Source organism: Poecilia latipinna, unplaced genomic scaffold, assembly GCF_001443285.1.
Source record: "Poecilia latipinna isolate Pla-1442-1.1 unplaced genomic scaffold, P_latipinna-1.0 Scaffold126, whole genome shotgun sequence".
Classification (NCBI taxonomy): domain Eukaryota; kingdom Metazoa; phylum Chordata; class Actinopteri; order Cyprinodontiformes; family Poeciliidae; genus Poecilia; species Poecilia latipinna.
This window is the reverse complement of record NW_015112742.1, coordinates 283,627-300,459: the sequence shown is the minus strand read 5'-3', so window position 1 is coordinate 300,459 and position 16,833 is coordinate 283,627. Positions and strand designations below refer to the sequence as shown.

General features: G+C 40.6%; 1 protein-coding gene across 2 annotated transcripts in view; it reads right to left on the bottom strand.

Moving 5' to 3' along the window:
* Nucleotides 1-16,833, bottom strand: part of adamtsl3 (ADAMTS-like 3) — a 113,668-nt gene that overhangs the window by 65,697 nt on the left and 31,138 nt on the right. For both annotated transcript variants that reach the window (XM_015028498.1, XM_015028499.1), the window contains exon 2: nt 7,004-7,120. In XM_015028498.1, the coding sequence (XP_014883984.1) occupies nt 7,004-7,120 (117 nt within the window). The remainder of the gene's footprint in view (nt 1-7,003; nt 7,121-16,833) is intronic.

Sequence of the window (16,833 nt, the reverse complement as noted above, 5' to 3'; positions counted from 1 at the left end):
AAGATCACAGCAAGACAAAAGAAGCTAATAAGAAAGAAATCACAGCCAATAACAAACGGCTTTGCGTGGAGCATCGACTGCAGATGAAAAACTATTGGTTACATTAAGCAATTAAGTTCTGCCTACAGACGTGGCAGAAATCAGTTTGTTTTTTTTTGTGAGATGAAAGAAAATGTAATTGGCCATCATCATGAAAAAATGGGATGCATATCGGCTAATAATAATAGTTTGATCTAGGTCATGCGTGCCTGATTCCTTTTCTAAAAAAAACAAAAAGAAGCAACTGAGCTGGTTTATGATTCTCAAGGACATGATCATTGCTACACCTTGTGTAAGTAATTTAGACCCATTCAGACATTGTGTTTATCCTCAATATTCAAACAAAACAACAAAAAGATCTCCCCTGGACATGCTGAATTCACTCCAAACCATGGAAGGTGTGCACTGGTAGAATAAAATCCCAATATTCCAAAAATGAAATCTTCCTGCCCCTCCCACACTTCCTCCACCTTGCCCGGTAAAACAAAGGCAGGAAGTAATGCCTCATATGCACATTATTTGTGGATTTAGACGTTTAATGTGAAAGCTTTTAAATTCTTGCTCTGCCTCTGTCTAAGCATAAATCACGATGCCTTAGAAGGTGCTGTCTTTGTGATGACTGTGATTTCCTTCCATAAATGTCTTGCAACTCCAGCTGGCACAAAACCAAAGGTCATTAACTGAAAGGAACCGACTTTATGGTTTTACTTCATGTGTAAGCTTAATGAAAAGCAGTCGCTTGGGAAGTTTTATTTGTACAGCCGTAATAGCAGTTATGTTCATCTCTAGTTGAACATATTAATCATCCTCAGTTTATGTTTGTTGGGTAAGCAGCAGCTCCTCCGATAGTTATGGGAAAATCATGAGCAACAGAGTTATTTCATTCACGCAATCTGAACAACTGATCAGAGATCAAATTGGCACACCAATATCTGATCTGCCATCGTGACTGCATCAGTCTGGACTTGTGCCGAGTTGAACGCGGAAGGATTTTGCATGCCTGCCGTCCGCAGCGTTTTATGACCTGCAGCAAATTCAAGTGTAAGTACGGGAGTGTTTACAGGAGAGAGTCTTAGCTGAACACGACCTCAAGAGATCCTTAAATTATGCTTGTTTCAGTTGAATGGCTTACCTCTTGCTTGTATAAAGATTTGGTCTTAGCGTACTGACTTGTGTTGCAAGCACTGTTCACTTTTCAGTTTGGAAGCGAGTCAGGGGGTCATTTTTCAATTTTGTGGTTTGTGAACGGATTACATTCTTGCACAGCGCTCCTTGGGAGCAGAAAACGCTTGTGAGTAAGAGCGGAGCCTGGGGGGTGAAAGCTGTGTGAAAGCATTTGATGTGGAAGTCTGCACAAATTCATGTTCCCGATTTTATTTTTTTCCATGTTCGGGAGTGCATACACGGGTTTGTAGTGGTTGGTGCTGACAACGCACTGATGAGTTTAACACCATGTTTAGATAAAATCCTTCTTTTTTACGGTTTTGTAGGTTCTGAGAAAACAAACAAGTTGATGTGAAAGCCTTAAAATTTCCCAAGAAAAATGCAGCTTTGAGAAAGACTTACTGCAGACCACTCAGTAACTTGTGGTCTACTCTGTATCCTGAGAATTGGAACCAGACATGGAAAAACAGCATTTGGTTTTTATGCTCCACTAGTCTGGAACAAACTTCCAGAAAACTGCAAAACTCCCAAAACACTGAGATGCTTTAAGTCAACCATGATGATCCCCTCCAGTCCACTAGGTGTCCTCTTTTTTCTTCTTCTTATCAGAAAGCAGGCAGATGGGTTGGCTCCCTAATTGAACACACTGGGTTGGTGTTTAAAGCCCAGTGATCGGTAAACAAGCAGATCGGTCTTGCCGTTACTGATCTGCTTGGTTGGTCTCTGGATTAGCCCAGAACGGGCAGCAGTGCTGGTGCACACCCCTCTCAGACTGGCTCTTTATTCCTCCCATAGCCATGTTTTTACATAAACAAATTATTATTTATATAGATCCGCTCATCTGTCTCCCATTTTTGTCATCACCTTTGAGCCAGGCGTGACAAATGGGGGCTCGTCCGGGAGAAACTATCACAAGGCTAAAAACCCACTTGTTTAGAGCTGCCTTTGATTAATAATAACTGAAACATTGATTAATTCTGGTCTGGATTACAACTTTTCATTACTTCTCGTTATTCTGCCACTGTAATGTAATGTTTGTTTTGCTTTATTGCGTTATATTTTTATCATGTAAAGCACCTTGAACTGCTTTGCTGCTGAAATGTGCCACACAAAAAAAGTTGACTTTGCATGAATTACTGCACCACTGTGGCGTGGGAATGGAGGAAAAAAAGGAAGGATACAAGGAGAGATGAAAAGTAGGAAACAAGGAAGGAAGGAAGGAATTTGAGGAAGAGTTGTAGAACATAAAAAAGAAGAGAAGTACAAAGAGAAAAGGGTGAAAAGAAGAAGGGATAGGTGTGGGGTAGAATGAAAGCAGCTTTCATCTGGAAAGTTTCCACTCTGCTGTGTCCATAGAAGAACCAATATACTTAACATTCAGAGGAAATTTTATATATCAATTTAAGAAATGAGAGTGGAGAAATGAATAAAACATTTAAAAATGCCTCAAATTATATTGTTCGATAAGCCTTTTTTTGACTATATACAACAATAAATTAGATCAAAATGTTTTGTGAAGAAGGGCTAACAGTATATAAAATGAATATTGCCCAACACTCACACTGGTTACAGCTGTTCAGTCTTGGTGAGGCAACAGAAACGCATGTTCTCCTCCAGCGCTGTACGTGTCCAGAAGGCAGAATAACCTGAGCCCACATTGAGTAGAAAATACCAAATTTTACTGGAGCTTCTCCAGTGCTTCACCTCAACTCTGCTCTGTATGGGTGGTAGGGATCTGTCAGCAGCAGGTAATTAATGCAGTAATAGAGATTAACACTTGCAGACTGACTACTTGCTCCTGGCTGTCTGAACAGAGTGAACTCTGTGGATTTACGCAAAAGCTAACATTTGAGAACTACATGAGTTATCAAAGGCAGAAAGCACCTCGCTGTAGATTTTTATCTCACCCCACGCAAGCGGAAAACAAAATTTCCATGACATTTATTTGGAAGCTGGCGGAAAATGTTTCAAGCTGCAAAAGACAAAGAGGAGCAGTATGTTGCATATCCAAAATAAGAACTTGTCAGATTGAAATGTTATAAATTTGCTGCAATAGCTTTGTTTTGAAAACTGCGGTGAAATTTAATTTTGCTTACAAAGCCCTAATTCAGCCAGATTGAACCCACACTCATAACAAGTGCCTTGAATGATCTCCATGACATGCCCAGCCACACATACTGAGCCAGAAAATAACAAAAAAAAAAAAAAAAAGGGGGGGGGCTGAAGGGAACAAACACCCCCACCAAAAACCAATTAGTTGGTCCGTTGCCAAAACGCAAAGCAAATGCTTTCTGACTCTCGACCATCCTCTGTCTGTTTGCGCCTGTGAATGAGTACATGCCAGACGCAGAGGAGCGCCAGAAATGTAAGCAATCAGAAATCAATCACTCACCCAGAAACTGTTTGCATGCCTTCACATGCCAACGAGGAACAGATATAGCAGAAGATGAGGAGGAAAAACGACGAAGAATGAAAGTTTCCCCTTTAATCAAAGTCACAGATTTGGTGGCATGTGGGACCGTTGAACGCTAAAGGCCCCGAAATCACTAACACATGCACTTCTGAATAACATGACGCGATATATGCAGATGTCAGCAAGCAAACAGAAACAAATCTGGGATAACATGAGATGCAGCTCTCCTGCAAATATGCACAAAGTGGTAGCCAGTAACAAACACGCGGCCAGCGGAATGGTTTACGCACACTCGTGTTTGTAATGTGGGTGCTGTGGTGAGGTCCCGTCCCCGTCTACTTTACCTCAGCAGCAGCGCTCCAGTACCCACAGTGCACTGCTGTGAAACCACATCAAGCAGTGGGAGATATTCGCGGTGCCACGGTGCGGGCCAAAGATTTACTGAACACATATGCTGCTGGAACAAACACGGGGGTGAGAGAATGATCCCCCAATCCAAAGCCACATGGCTTTGCACCACATTCACCAGTGCTCAGCACTTTTTTTTAATGCCTGCACCTCCATGCTGTTTTCATATGGATCAAACATGAGTCTGAGAACCAAAATAAGCAAGCCTAGGAGGCAAATTCTCCCAATTCAATGCATTCCTTTTTAGTTCTTTCAAAAAGCGAAGGTATCGTCTCTCAGTAAAAAGAAAAAAAAAAATTCAATTAAAAATCTTAACCTCCCAAAGACACAGTTAAACCAGTTTGGACTCAAACCAAAACACAAAAACATGCAGAAGTTAAAAAGCCAAAAAGACACCACTTGTGATTCCATTATACCTTCAACGGTCTCACTTAACCTAATCGGCATCAGCTGGTTTCCAGTATCACGACGTTCCAAAGGGAGCCGAGCATCTGATGTTTTCCCTTATTTTTTCATTTCTGTTTTGACTGCTTATGTCAAGAAATTGTGTTTTTTTTTGTTTGTTTATGTTTTTCACCTGATGCAAGGCAATAATAAAGGTTATGACGTCGCCGTCTGTAGTCTTAGGTCAGTCACATGACAGATTTTTATTTGTAGAAATCCCCATTTTCACTTTGACTTTAAAGTTTTCTTTGTAAAATTTTCTGTCAAGAAAAGACAAATTTTGTTCATCACAACTGATTTGTAAACACAGAAAAAAAGGTAAAAATATCCAAGAGGGTAAATACCTTATTAGGCAGAGCAAATCAATCGATCTATTTTTCCAAACAATTACGTCACAGGTGCATATGCTTATGCATGCTTTTTTTTTGGGGGGGGGGGAAGAAATCTGCAACATCATGGTCATATTCCAGAAGTAAATTTGTTAATCTTGCAAAAGCCCTGCACACTTGTTCAGTGTTATGAAAAAAATGCATGCCCAGAAATCCCTTTTAGATGACAAGAGTATGTGTTGAAAAACCCACTGCAGCCCAAATAATCCCAGCTTTGCAGCAGCTAACATACATGGCATTTTAAAGATGATAAATTCTGTGTTTAATTGTGTGAAGTCGATGCCCTTTCACCTGTTGTTGCAAAACACAGCTGCCAAGTCAGTTTGCAGCGGAGTAACTTAGACCCTGCTGCTGCTGCTGGTGCCATGGCCACTAAGTGCTCCCTCTTCTCACCACCATGACCTCCATTAATCCCAGTCCTGACTCTATTCCAGCAGCAGCTTTTGTTCATCCTGAATCCTACCAAAAAAAAATAAAAGCAAAGTGGAAAAAAAAAAAACAACTAAAAACACCCTGACAGTTACTGCCTGATGTGCAATTAGGCGTGTAAAGACGGTGAAACTGGGTTTCTTGACTTACAGTCGGGCGATGGATTCTGGATGAACACATCATCCAGAGTCTTATGAAAAGATAAGAGGGAGAAAAGGTGTCAAAACAAAATCGTTGCACAAGATGATGTAACCTCCGGTCTATGAAACGTGCAGAGGCAGGCCGAGCAAAGACGTGTCCTCACGCTGGGCCGCTACTCATTACTGCAGAGTGACTCTAATAGCTGTCATTAGCAGCCACTTAGCTGCAAAAACCCATAATATCCTGGCTCTTCTCTGTGATTTCAACCATTATAGCGACTTACGGAACCAAGGAAAACAACTGAGCTTTTACGGAGAGATGTTCTCGGACCTGTTCGCGTGTAGACGACACAAAGTACTGAGCTGAATTCACCGAGAACCGGATCAAAATGCATTTAGATTTGAGCAAAGAAAACCGACTGTAAAAGATGTTGGGGGGGTAATGGTAGAAAGGACTGTATTTAATCTGTGTTAATTTCCAAAATTAACACGCTGTACTCTCCAAATTCTGCAGAGTACAGCGGACTCACGGCAGTTTGCGGTTCCGGTGTTCACTTATTCACTGACTATTTTTGTTGAGCATGTCAAAAATGTCGGTAAGAAAATGCAGTTTTGGAAACAGCAACACCTGCACAAGCAGTAAGAGCACAAGGAAGAAAGGAGATGAGCAAGGAAGAAACAATAAAAAAAAAAAACAACAACAGAAAAATCAAACGGAATCACACAAAGTATTCAGGGAATGAAGGAATATAAATACGACACAATGACAAGGAAGGAGAAGAAGGAAACAAGGAGGAAGAAAACAAAGGGCGCAACGAAGGAAGGAGGGAAAGGAACAAAGTGTACAAGGAAGAAAGGATAGAAACAAAAAAAATAAAACAAGAAGTACACAAGAAGGAAGGATACAAAATCTGGACAGGATAATCAAGAAATAAAAATATTTTCCCACACTCTTGTGTGATGTTTACATACTTTTATATCTGGTCAATGATCCGTTCAAGACAACAAAGGAACCTTGTGGTGTTTCATTTTGAAAACTCATAAAAAATAAAAATAAAAAAAAAACTATTTGGAAACAGCATTTAGAATGTTTTTACTATGAAGTGAAATATAATTTAATAATAAAAAAAAAAACTACAGAGGGTGAAAGATGCTGAGACGGGACTTTCCACTCTCCTCTGCAGACGTCACAAATGGACAGTAAGTTGAACCTCCAGCGACGTTCACATGCGTAGCTACAGCGAACGACTAAATGAAACATCACAGCTTAAGAAAACGATTCGCGTCTCATCAAGGCAAACATGAGGAGGGAGTAACGTCTGTAACTACCCAGGATGCTCTGCTTCGCATCAAGTCAGAGCCTCACAATCATCGTTCACTGGCTCTCATTACAGAGGTGTTACATAAATATTGCCTCCCCCTCGCTCTTTTGGTGCGGAGAGTTACATAAAACACATTGCAACAGATTTATGAGCTGCTTTAAATGATCACTTTAAGCCATAAAGTAATCATTTATGATAGCATCTGATTGATTAACTGATTATTTGTAGAAAATTAAAAGTTAATGGTGAGCTTACTGGGTCCTCTGGCTTCTGTCCGCCAGCGGGGAGGGGCTCTTCTGAAAGGTGATCTCTCCGGATCAGAGTGTATTCCCTGATGAAGACGGCGTCCCCGTCACCCGCCCACACAGCAACCTGGAACACAAAGACCGTCTCAAAAGTCATTTACGTCAATGCAAAAATACTGCCGTCTTATTCATTTCTATTAATTACAGAAAAAGTAAAATGTTGGATAAACACTGAAATATACCCTCCAGGTAAATATGGCATGACAAAAATATTTATATTATCTATATTGTTGTTGATCAAGCCTTTTCTCACAATCCGCACTACAAAATAAGTAATAAAAGTGTTTTTGATTCATGGCGATATTGCATTGGGCCAGTATCGGTATCGGCAAATGCTCGAAGCTGCGATATCAGAATCGTATCGGAAATTTAAAAAAAAAAAAGTTATATCAGGACGTTCCTACTGGTTAATGGAAGTGGAAACATTTTTTTTATGTGACTTGCACCACACCGATGAAGCTCTTTTCTTTCGTGTGTAAATTTAAATAAATCAATTAATTAAAAACGTCGAGTGCATTTGGTGGATCCTCTTCGTTGTCCCCACTTTTCTGATGACAACCACACGGCAAGGAGTATCACAGAAATCCCCGTCTTCAGGGATGGGCGGAGGGTCGGATCTCGGATAGGGACCATTTGCGGCGCAGCAGGCCCCTCATTCTCAACGATGCACAAACCGACGGTGCAGGAGCCCTGAGCTGCTCTCCGCCGCTCATAAACAACCTGCAGCGAAGCGGGCCAGCTGTGTGCCTCAGGGGCAGCACAAAACAGAGACTTTCTGCTCCTCGCATGGTAGATTTAACATCGCAGAGCAAAAAAAAAAAGAAAAAAAAAACTATAGTGTTGTTTAGCAACTGTTGCAAAACCCGACCCCCAGCTTTTCATAGGAATGAATCACAAAACTGTCTTTTAAATAAGACTTTAAAAATCTGGCCTAAAACTTTACAATCATTACTTCCTAACTGCAGTGAATTAGACCACTGATGTTTCTCCAACAACATGTAAGCGAGCAGAATATGGGCAAAAGCCTCGGTTGACAAACTGTGACGTGTTGGAGCATTAGGGCGACCAAATGCTGTGGGACCGCATGTAGCGCTTTTATCTAAAGTGTTTCTGGTGATTAATAAAGAAAATGTTTTACACCAGTCCACATATAACAAATCACAGTGAACAAGGCTGCATGTGAGGTCTGCAAATCAGCGAGGAATGATGGGAAAATTCACCCTATACTTGTGAGAAAGTAGTAAAATACAGCGACAGAAGCGAAATACAAGTTTTCCCCAAATGGGACTCGACAATCTCAAAAGCATGCACCAAGGGAAACAAAACAACAATGAAGGGAAATGTTTTTGGGGGCATCGGGGGTTGTCCAAATCAAACTCAAATCGACTACTGAATTTTTGAATAAGTAATGAATAACCCTGAAGACATCGGTAACGTAGCAGCAATGTTTGTCTTCTCTGCTACGGATGCTGAAAGGGGAAAAAATGTTGCAACAACCAGAAACCAGATAGAGCAAATTGAAGTCAAGCATGCAAAACATTAGGAGAAATCCAGCTAATGTTTGTCAGTGGAGCCGTTCTGAAACCAGCCTGGCTGACCAGATGTCTTTGCTCAAGGCTTTCTTGAGGTCCGGGTGAGGTGAACATAACCCAACTTCGAAAAGTTCTCATAATCCTTTTAGTGATGAGCAGAGAGAGAGAAAACACAATCAGCTTCTCGAGATCAAACAATACGCAAAGGATATTAATGGGATTTAAGAACAAAACAGAAACATGAAATACATTTTCTTGAGGAAACAAGTCAGCTGTTTTGGTGCCAAACCCACTGGATCAGATATTATTTGCTCATGCAAATCTGAGCAGAAGCTGCAGATCTGCAGGCGTAGCCAAAGGAATTGGCGGAAGCACAAACATGAAATCTAAATGTCTTTGCAACTTGAGTTTTTTGAGGTGAAGTGTCACTGATTTTAGATCGCTGGAGGTGATAGCATGCATTATGCAGCTTTGCCCAAAATGAAAAGCTAACTTCACTTCAGCAGAGTCCAGCTGGAAACGGTTCATCGATCCAACTATCAGATTTATTGCCAAAGAGGAAAAAGAGGAACAGATGCACTTGTGTTAGCAATCCAGCCATCATCACTTTACATTAAAATGTTTAAAAAAAAAAAAAAGGTTTTATGGATCATTAAAAAGGTGAGAGTGAGAATGACAGGAAGTCCAGAAAGCACCAGAACATGCTAATGCAGATCTTTGGCTTCCTTGTGACAAGAAGTTCAGCAGGAAGTGACCCGACGACGAAGGAAACCTTCAAGGATCGCCTTAAATCTGCAGGAAGAGCGAGGAAAATCGTATCACCGCGTCTGGAGAAAACGAGGCGGGTGTCATCTGTAAAGCATCCATGTCCAATCCGTCCCCCCCGAGGTTCCTGCTCGTCTAAAAAAAAAAAAAAAAAAGTGGGCTTATTCACAATTTCGTCTGAGAACTCCACCATGAATAAAGGGGAAAATGAAAAGGAACAACTTGTCCCCAAAAATCCAGACGCAATTTGTCCGTGGTCATGTTTTCCTCTGCATGACAGAACATCAGCGCGCAAAGCCAAAGTGGCAACAAAATGGCTCGAACCGTTTGATCTGTGACCAAAGGAACTACACTGAAAGGCTGTGGTTATTTCTCACAGAGCAGGAGAATAAACAGAAGCCAATAAACTTATTGACTCCAGGCTTCAACGCAACAAGAAAAGGGGTCACTTTGCGTTTTAAACTACCCATTATTTCTTTATATTTTGCTTCCAGTGAGCCAGACTTTTTTCAGCTCTTTTAAAGTGGTTTCGATCAACAGTTGCTGTTGCTTTTATGACCATCTTTCACAACCCCTCCTCAAAGTCCGACTGCTTTTTCGCACATTTTCAGTCGTCCATCTGACCCTGAAAGCACAGCGTGTGACTGTGGTCGGAACAAGAGACGACTCAAGAAAAATCGCACGGTAAGGCAACGAAGCCGCCATTAAAACATTCAAACGTGGAGACAAGTACATTTCTGCCTCGATTCCAATTAAAATTAAGCAGCTATTTATTTATTTTTATTTTTTTTAAGTGAATGATTTTAGATTAGTTAGCTTTGGAAGTCAGCGAGTCGTTTAAAAAAAAGGGAAAAAAAAGAAACCACACGCTTTATAATCCGTAGGAACAAAAATTCCACGTTTTGATTTCTGTTTGTTAGTATTCAGTTTTCAGTAATTGAAATGAAAAATGCTAGAAAAATAAAAAATAAAAAAATAATAGGAACTTTCTCTTACGGCCACCCCGAGCGTGCGTGCGTGTGTGCGTCAGCGCCCCGAAGAGCCAGGGTAAACGTTAAGCAGGGCACCAGGCCGCTCATTCATTAACCTCGGAGGCGAGTCGGATATCAAAGAGAAACGTTTCATCCGGGAGGAGGAGAGGAAGTGAACTCGGAGGGGAAGGTCGGTTCTTCAAAAGCAGATAATCAACAGAAATAACATCTAACCTGATATTATAATTGAGCCCACCCGGTGTCAGTTTCCGCAGTCTGGGTACCAACCGGGGGGGAAAGAGCAAAATTTACTGTGCAACACAAATACAAACGTTCATATTCCCAGCTGCTAAATGGTAACAGGATCAGAACACATAATTTCTTCATGTTAGTTGGTGTCTGAATGTAACCTGAGGAGAAAATACTTCATTGTTGTAGTATTTTTAGGAATCTTGTAATCGCCCACTAAAAATTTGGATCGTTTCACTTAAAGCGTGGGAAAATGTCTTGTGAAAAGTGAAAGAATCTCCCAGTGAAAGTAGCATTTTTTTTTTTAACCATTGTTAAGGAATTTTTCTCTTTAAAAAAATCACCTCTATCTTGCTGAAAAGTTACTTGCAAGTTAGTTTTGTCTTGTTTCAAGGGAACGAGCAACTAGACCAAAAATACTTGGTAAGATTTTGTGTTTTTTGCAGAGCTCTTCTGGATCCAAAACTCAGAGAGAATCCCATTCAGCAGCTCAGTGTGGGGAAAAAAATAAAACTGAAACTCCACTTTCACCACGTTCTCTCGTTCCTGGTGGACTATTTAGTTATCTAATGTTCTTCCTCTGGCACCCTTTTGAAGATATGCCCAGATATCTTCTCCTGCTCTGGCTGCCAGCTTTCCCTCAACTTGATTTACTGCTCCCACTCCCCGGGTGCAGTCGGCCTTGCAAACACGGAGACGAGAGCGGGCAAATCCTTCGACTCCCACCGCCTCTCGTCTGAAACAGGAGCGAGAAGCCCTGAGGGAATTCGGGAGTTATAAAAAAAAAAAACCGGCTAGTTTTTGATGGATGAAAAGCTTTCCTGGCACTGTCATCACATCCTTTTGCATTCACGCTCCGTTTCTCTCATGTTTTAACGTCTCGTAATGATACCCGGCACCTTCTTCATTGATGCATGTGTCTGTCTTTGAACGCCTTTTTCTCTTTGGAGAGCTAAGAGCCACGCAGTCATAGAGGCTGAATGGCAACTCACTGCTCCCATGTTAGCATCGTCGGCCAAAGTGTTCCTACATGGCGCCTACGCTGTGAAACTGAGCAATAATTACTTCAGTGAAAGAAATGTGTAACATTCACACATATTTACTAAACAAAGCTGTGAATTTCTTCTGAAGAACCCGTTAATAATCCCAAAAAAATTGTGATTGTTATTTCTTTGGTGCCTGAAAAACAACCCTAAAGCGTCACTTTCTCAGGAAGTTTTCACTCTTTTCTCCCAGATGGCTGTAAAGAAATATGCCAGCAATTTAAAATCTATTGCAGAATCTAAAGCAAAGTTAACAACATATGCCTGCTGTGGCAGCGTTTTAATTCTGAAAAATACTTCCACTTTTAAATGCCTGGCAGTGTCAGCCTACAACTCCAATCCAAAACTACCTCCATGCCAGGGCTTCTCTGAGGCCAACTATCTACCCTGGTAAGTTGTTTATCCCCTGACACATGAAGTGGAAGCATTGGGGATGATAACGACCTCGGAAAACTAGTCTGCTGTCTGGAGAATGTTCCTGCAAGGGTTAATAAACCTGTTCGTATGCTGGTTTTCCTGGATTTATTCAGGTATTTAAACTCTGGATTCATGTTCAGTCACACCAACACAAGCAGAACAACAGAGAATATTATTGGCGCTCGTGTGATGAACTTGGAGCGTAACGACTGCATCAACGTCGTCAATAAACACAAGAGTGTGACCGCTGACCCCTTGGCCTTTACGAGCCAAAAAGGATCTGCAGCACATATTTTACAGCTCAAGTTTTTTGATACCACTTCCTGTGATTGCAACATTTTCTTTTTTGTAAGAGCCCTTTATCATTTACTAAAATAATGGCCTAAGTCTTCCTTTCTTTCTTTTTTTTTTTTTCTTCCAAAATCTCTTTGTTTTTTTTGTGTTTGTGTGTTTTGGAGTTTATGTCATTTGCTGTGTGTTTCCAGCCGTTTGGTGCCTACAGAGGCAGACGCCTCTGTAGGAATGTATTAAAAATGCATAGCATCCATCTGGGGACCCAAACATCCACCATAACTCTTTATTTTCGTTACTACGTTTTGCAGATTTTACTCTGCAGAGTGGAAGCACTCTGCAGGTGATTACAACCTTTATCCAGTCGCTCACAAACAAAACTAAAAAAGGTCATCCAATTCAACTAAATTCTGTAAATGGTCTGTGTGGGGGAAAGAGAAACACATTTCCATGTATGGCTCCTATCAAAAAGCAAAGAAAATGACTGGCTGTCAAAAGATAAGCGAAGAATGTGATTCGTCCCGCCTAGCGACAGGTGCTATAAGTCTTGTGTTCAAATCAACACAAGACTTTGACCAGGGGTTGTCCCAACACAACTCCTTCATTTAGCTGACCGCGTCACACAGACTTCATTCAAAGGCCGAAGCTTCAGGAAGCTCTGATGTGACGGATTCGTTCCTGCTCTGTCAAAGCCATGGCAGTGAAGCTGATCGTTCCTCCTGAACACAACAGGCTGATGAGGTCTGTGCAGCGAAAAGGAGCTCAAGAAAATCAGACTCTGAGCAAGAGGAGCTCCAAAGACTTTTCCACTCCAGTGATGGCCTTCATAATGAGCAGGCTTCATGTTGTGGAAACAAAAACTCAGCGTTTTGGACATGGAGATACTCCAGTCAGATGACCTGGAAGGAGGTGAGGCCAATACTTGCACACAAGCTCTTAAAAAAGTGAATATTTTTTTAAATATCTGAGCGTTTCTTTTAAGCCACACACCTGGAGGTCTTTTCATTTTGTCAACGTATTTCTTTCAACCTTTATGTTATGTTCAGCTTATAGTTCTCAACATACCGTGATAAAAATGTATGATTTTCTAACATTTTCAACCCTATTTCTTGTGTTTAAAAAGTCTTTTAAAGTTCTTTTTTTATCATATGAAAATTTGAGTTTTCTGAGAAGATAAAAAAAAAATGTCCAAACATTTTTTTTTTTGGTCAAAAAGTTGATTTCTTTTCAGCTTCTCATGTATACAAAATTGTTGGGATCACATTGCAGGAGCGAGCATCAAGACATTAGTTTTTGAATGAATTGAATGAATAAACACCAGCAAAGAAAAAGATGCAAACAGAAATCAAATTCTATAAAGCATGCTTTCAGAATTTGCATTTGGCGTGAATTGCGCAAAAGCCAGAGATTTTTCGATTTGGCTCAAAGAGACACGTGAAAGACATAAGCACTGGTTGCAAAACACAATTGAGGGCAAAAGATAAACAAAGAAGTTTATTGCTGGTGATACAATCTTATGTTAAAGGTTAGGTTTTTCCATCGGAAACAGGGCAATAAAAAAGTAACGTTGCATGACGACTTTTATCAGCGCAGACGTAAGCAAGTCCTTCACAGATGCAGGTGAAGGTGCCCGGGTGACGTACAGCGGCTGGTCATACTTTCCCCCAAAGTAATGGAACATGCGGACGACTTTCTTTCATGTTTTTCAGGTGCCTGGATGGGTTTCTGGTAAGATGCAGTGAGGCAGACAACTGACAGACTGTTTCCATCGCTCAGTCCAGCCGTCTTCTGCTGCCGTTACGGATTTCGGCTCGGATCTCATTCCAGTTGGACAGAAAACTTCTCACCTGAGAGCAGTTTGGGAGGCTCCTCATTAAACCCTCCAAAAGCAGCCGAGAGTGGAAACAAAAGAACTTTTTTCTAAACAAAGAAAATGATTTTCTGTAAATATGTAAACTACTTTTTTTTATTTATTAAATATAAGTGATTTGACAACGCTTTTTTTTTTTTAAGAATAGTTTTGCCTGGGAAAATATGTTTCATGTAACAATACCTCAAGGTGTATTTTAGGTCAAACGAGATCTACATAGATGATAAAATAAAGATTAGTTTCTCATTTGCTTGAAACTTCTTAGGCAGAAAGCAAGAAATCATATGTGGGCTTCAAATCATTCAGTTCAATTCAATTTGGGATCATTTTGTGTTGGTTTAACACAGGCAGCCAGCAGAGCGTAAATACGCTCTCGAAGAACAGGAGCTGCAGACAAAAATGTATTTATGATTTAGTGTTTTCGAGAGCATCGGGCAGCTGCAGAGCAAAATCTGTGTCTGAACTGAAAGCTCAGCAAATGAAGCAGGAGGAAAACATTAAATAAACTGCTGCAGCAGCCAGAATGAACATAATAGATCAACTAATAACTTCCTTAGATATCCAGCGTCGGGTTTTTCGCTCCTACAAGAATTTGGTCTTCATTTTTTGATACAAACCTGCGGGTTTTTCAAAATACACTCATTTCGCACATTTAAAATATTGCTTTTTCCGCTGTTATTTAGTTTGACCAAGCGACGTCTCCGTATGAATAAACAACATATAGATCACGTCGATCATCTGTTTCAGCTTGACAAATATTTATGTTTTCTTGTTTTTTGGGGTTTAGCAATTACGATTTGCTCCTTTTGGTTTATTTTAGGACAGACTTATTGCAGCTTTAAATCAAAGATGTGAATTGTGCAACAGCAATAATTTCTGCATGTGAGGAGAAACAAACCATCAGAAACATGACAAAAGGCCCTCTCTGGCCCGATTTGTTTTGCTGCAGCCACCAGCAGGAAGTAACGGCCGGTCTGAGCAGAACCTTCCTAACTCATTATTTTCCCCTCTTTTATCCTTTCTTGTGTCCAACTTTTCTTTCTTCTTGTTCCCTCATTACCATCTCTGTGTTTTTCTTTTCCGTCCTCCTGATTTCTTCCTTCCCATTAATCAATCAGTAATCTGTCACCACCGCTTTCAGCTGAAGACTCGGAAGATTTTGCCCTGATTTTCTGTTGGTCTAAGATGTTTTAACACCAACAGACTGATCCAAATGTGGTAATAAGGGAGCAGCTATTAATTGGTTTCACTTCTATTTGTCTTGCAGAAGTTCGTTTTTTGTTGGGGGTTTTTTTGGGTCCAGCTGGATAAGTTTTCTTCCTTTGAGGCTCCGGCACTCTGTGGCTCCACCTCAGGATCTGGACTTTTTTTGTTGTATGTGAAATATGACATGCATTTCCGTCGTTTTACAGATCATCTGCAAGTTTAGCTCCTATTGAGAGAAAGTGGAAATCGTTCAAGTATACAATCTGGCAAACTGTCTAGACTACATTAAAACTTGGATGTTGATAAAATATGAGTGGAACAAAAAGACATGATTGTTTTTGGAAAAACTGACTTGTTTTCAGTATTTAAAAAGTCTGATAAACAGGTCAGTGCAGCAGTTCAGGCTGCCTTCACATTGTGAAACATGCTTTCATCACTTATAGACGTTTGTCTCATTGGCCGTAGAATATAGTGGAATTTTTTTATTTTCAAGGAGAAATTGCTTCTTTATTGACAACCTACCCCATCCAAAGTGTTAAATATTAGTAGAATATAAACATAAGTGATATAAAATTTATTTTAAAAAAGAAAGTTTTATTTTATGGACCTGTTCACCACCTTGGAAGCTTTGGGTGAGTAGAGTGCACGATAAACATTGATTGGTTGATTGGTTGATTGATTGATTTCAAAAGCTTAGGAACTGTTCACTCACTCTGTTGAATCCATGCCACAAAGTCTTAAGGAAGACATTAGGGCGTAAACGGGGTCAACCTGGTGCTAGGAGGGTGTACCTAATAAAGTGGCCAGTGAGTGTATCTGCTTCATCAACTGATGTAGTTTTGTCTTCTGGAGAAGTTTAAAAAAAAAGACGAATATTTGTGCCTAAAGAAGATTGATGGCAGGAAGCTTATTAAAGTGTGTGAACTCCTGGTCCAGTCACGGTTCTGGAGGACGACAAACTGAAACCAGGCGCATCCTGGACCTCGTCTCTGACTGGGCTCAAAGACAAATGGATCAAATCCATCATGTGGTCTCACATTGAGAAATCCATCTAAAAGTTATGAATTTCCACATTTTTTTCCAAGAGGGGAGTTTAGGCATGTGTAATTACATCTACATCTAAATTGAGTCTAAGTGAAATAAATGGCCCGGGGTCGTAGTAAAGACTTCATGCTTGCGGCCGATTTGCACTTCATCTTGTTAGATGAATGCAGTTGATGCAAGACATTTTCTAGCGTCACAGATTTATCACTGGAAACCATCCTGAAACCACAGGCAGCCTTTTATTAGTCCGATCCGAAGGCCCATCTGTTGATCCGCTCAGTGTTTTTAAAAAGCTACGATTGCTGACTTTTATCAGTAACGAACCTGCGTGTCATCCGGAGGGATGAACGGCCCTCTAAATGTATTTTGGAGAACCAGAGCTGTGCGCAAGC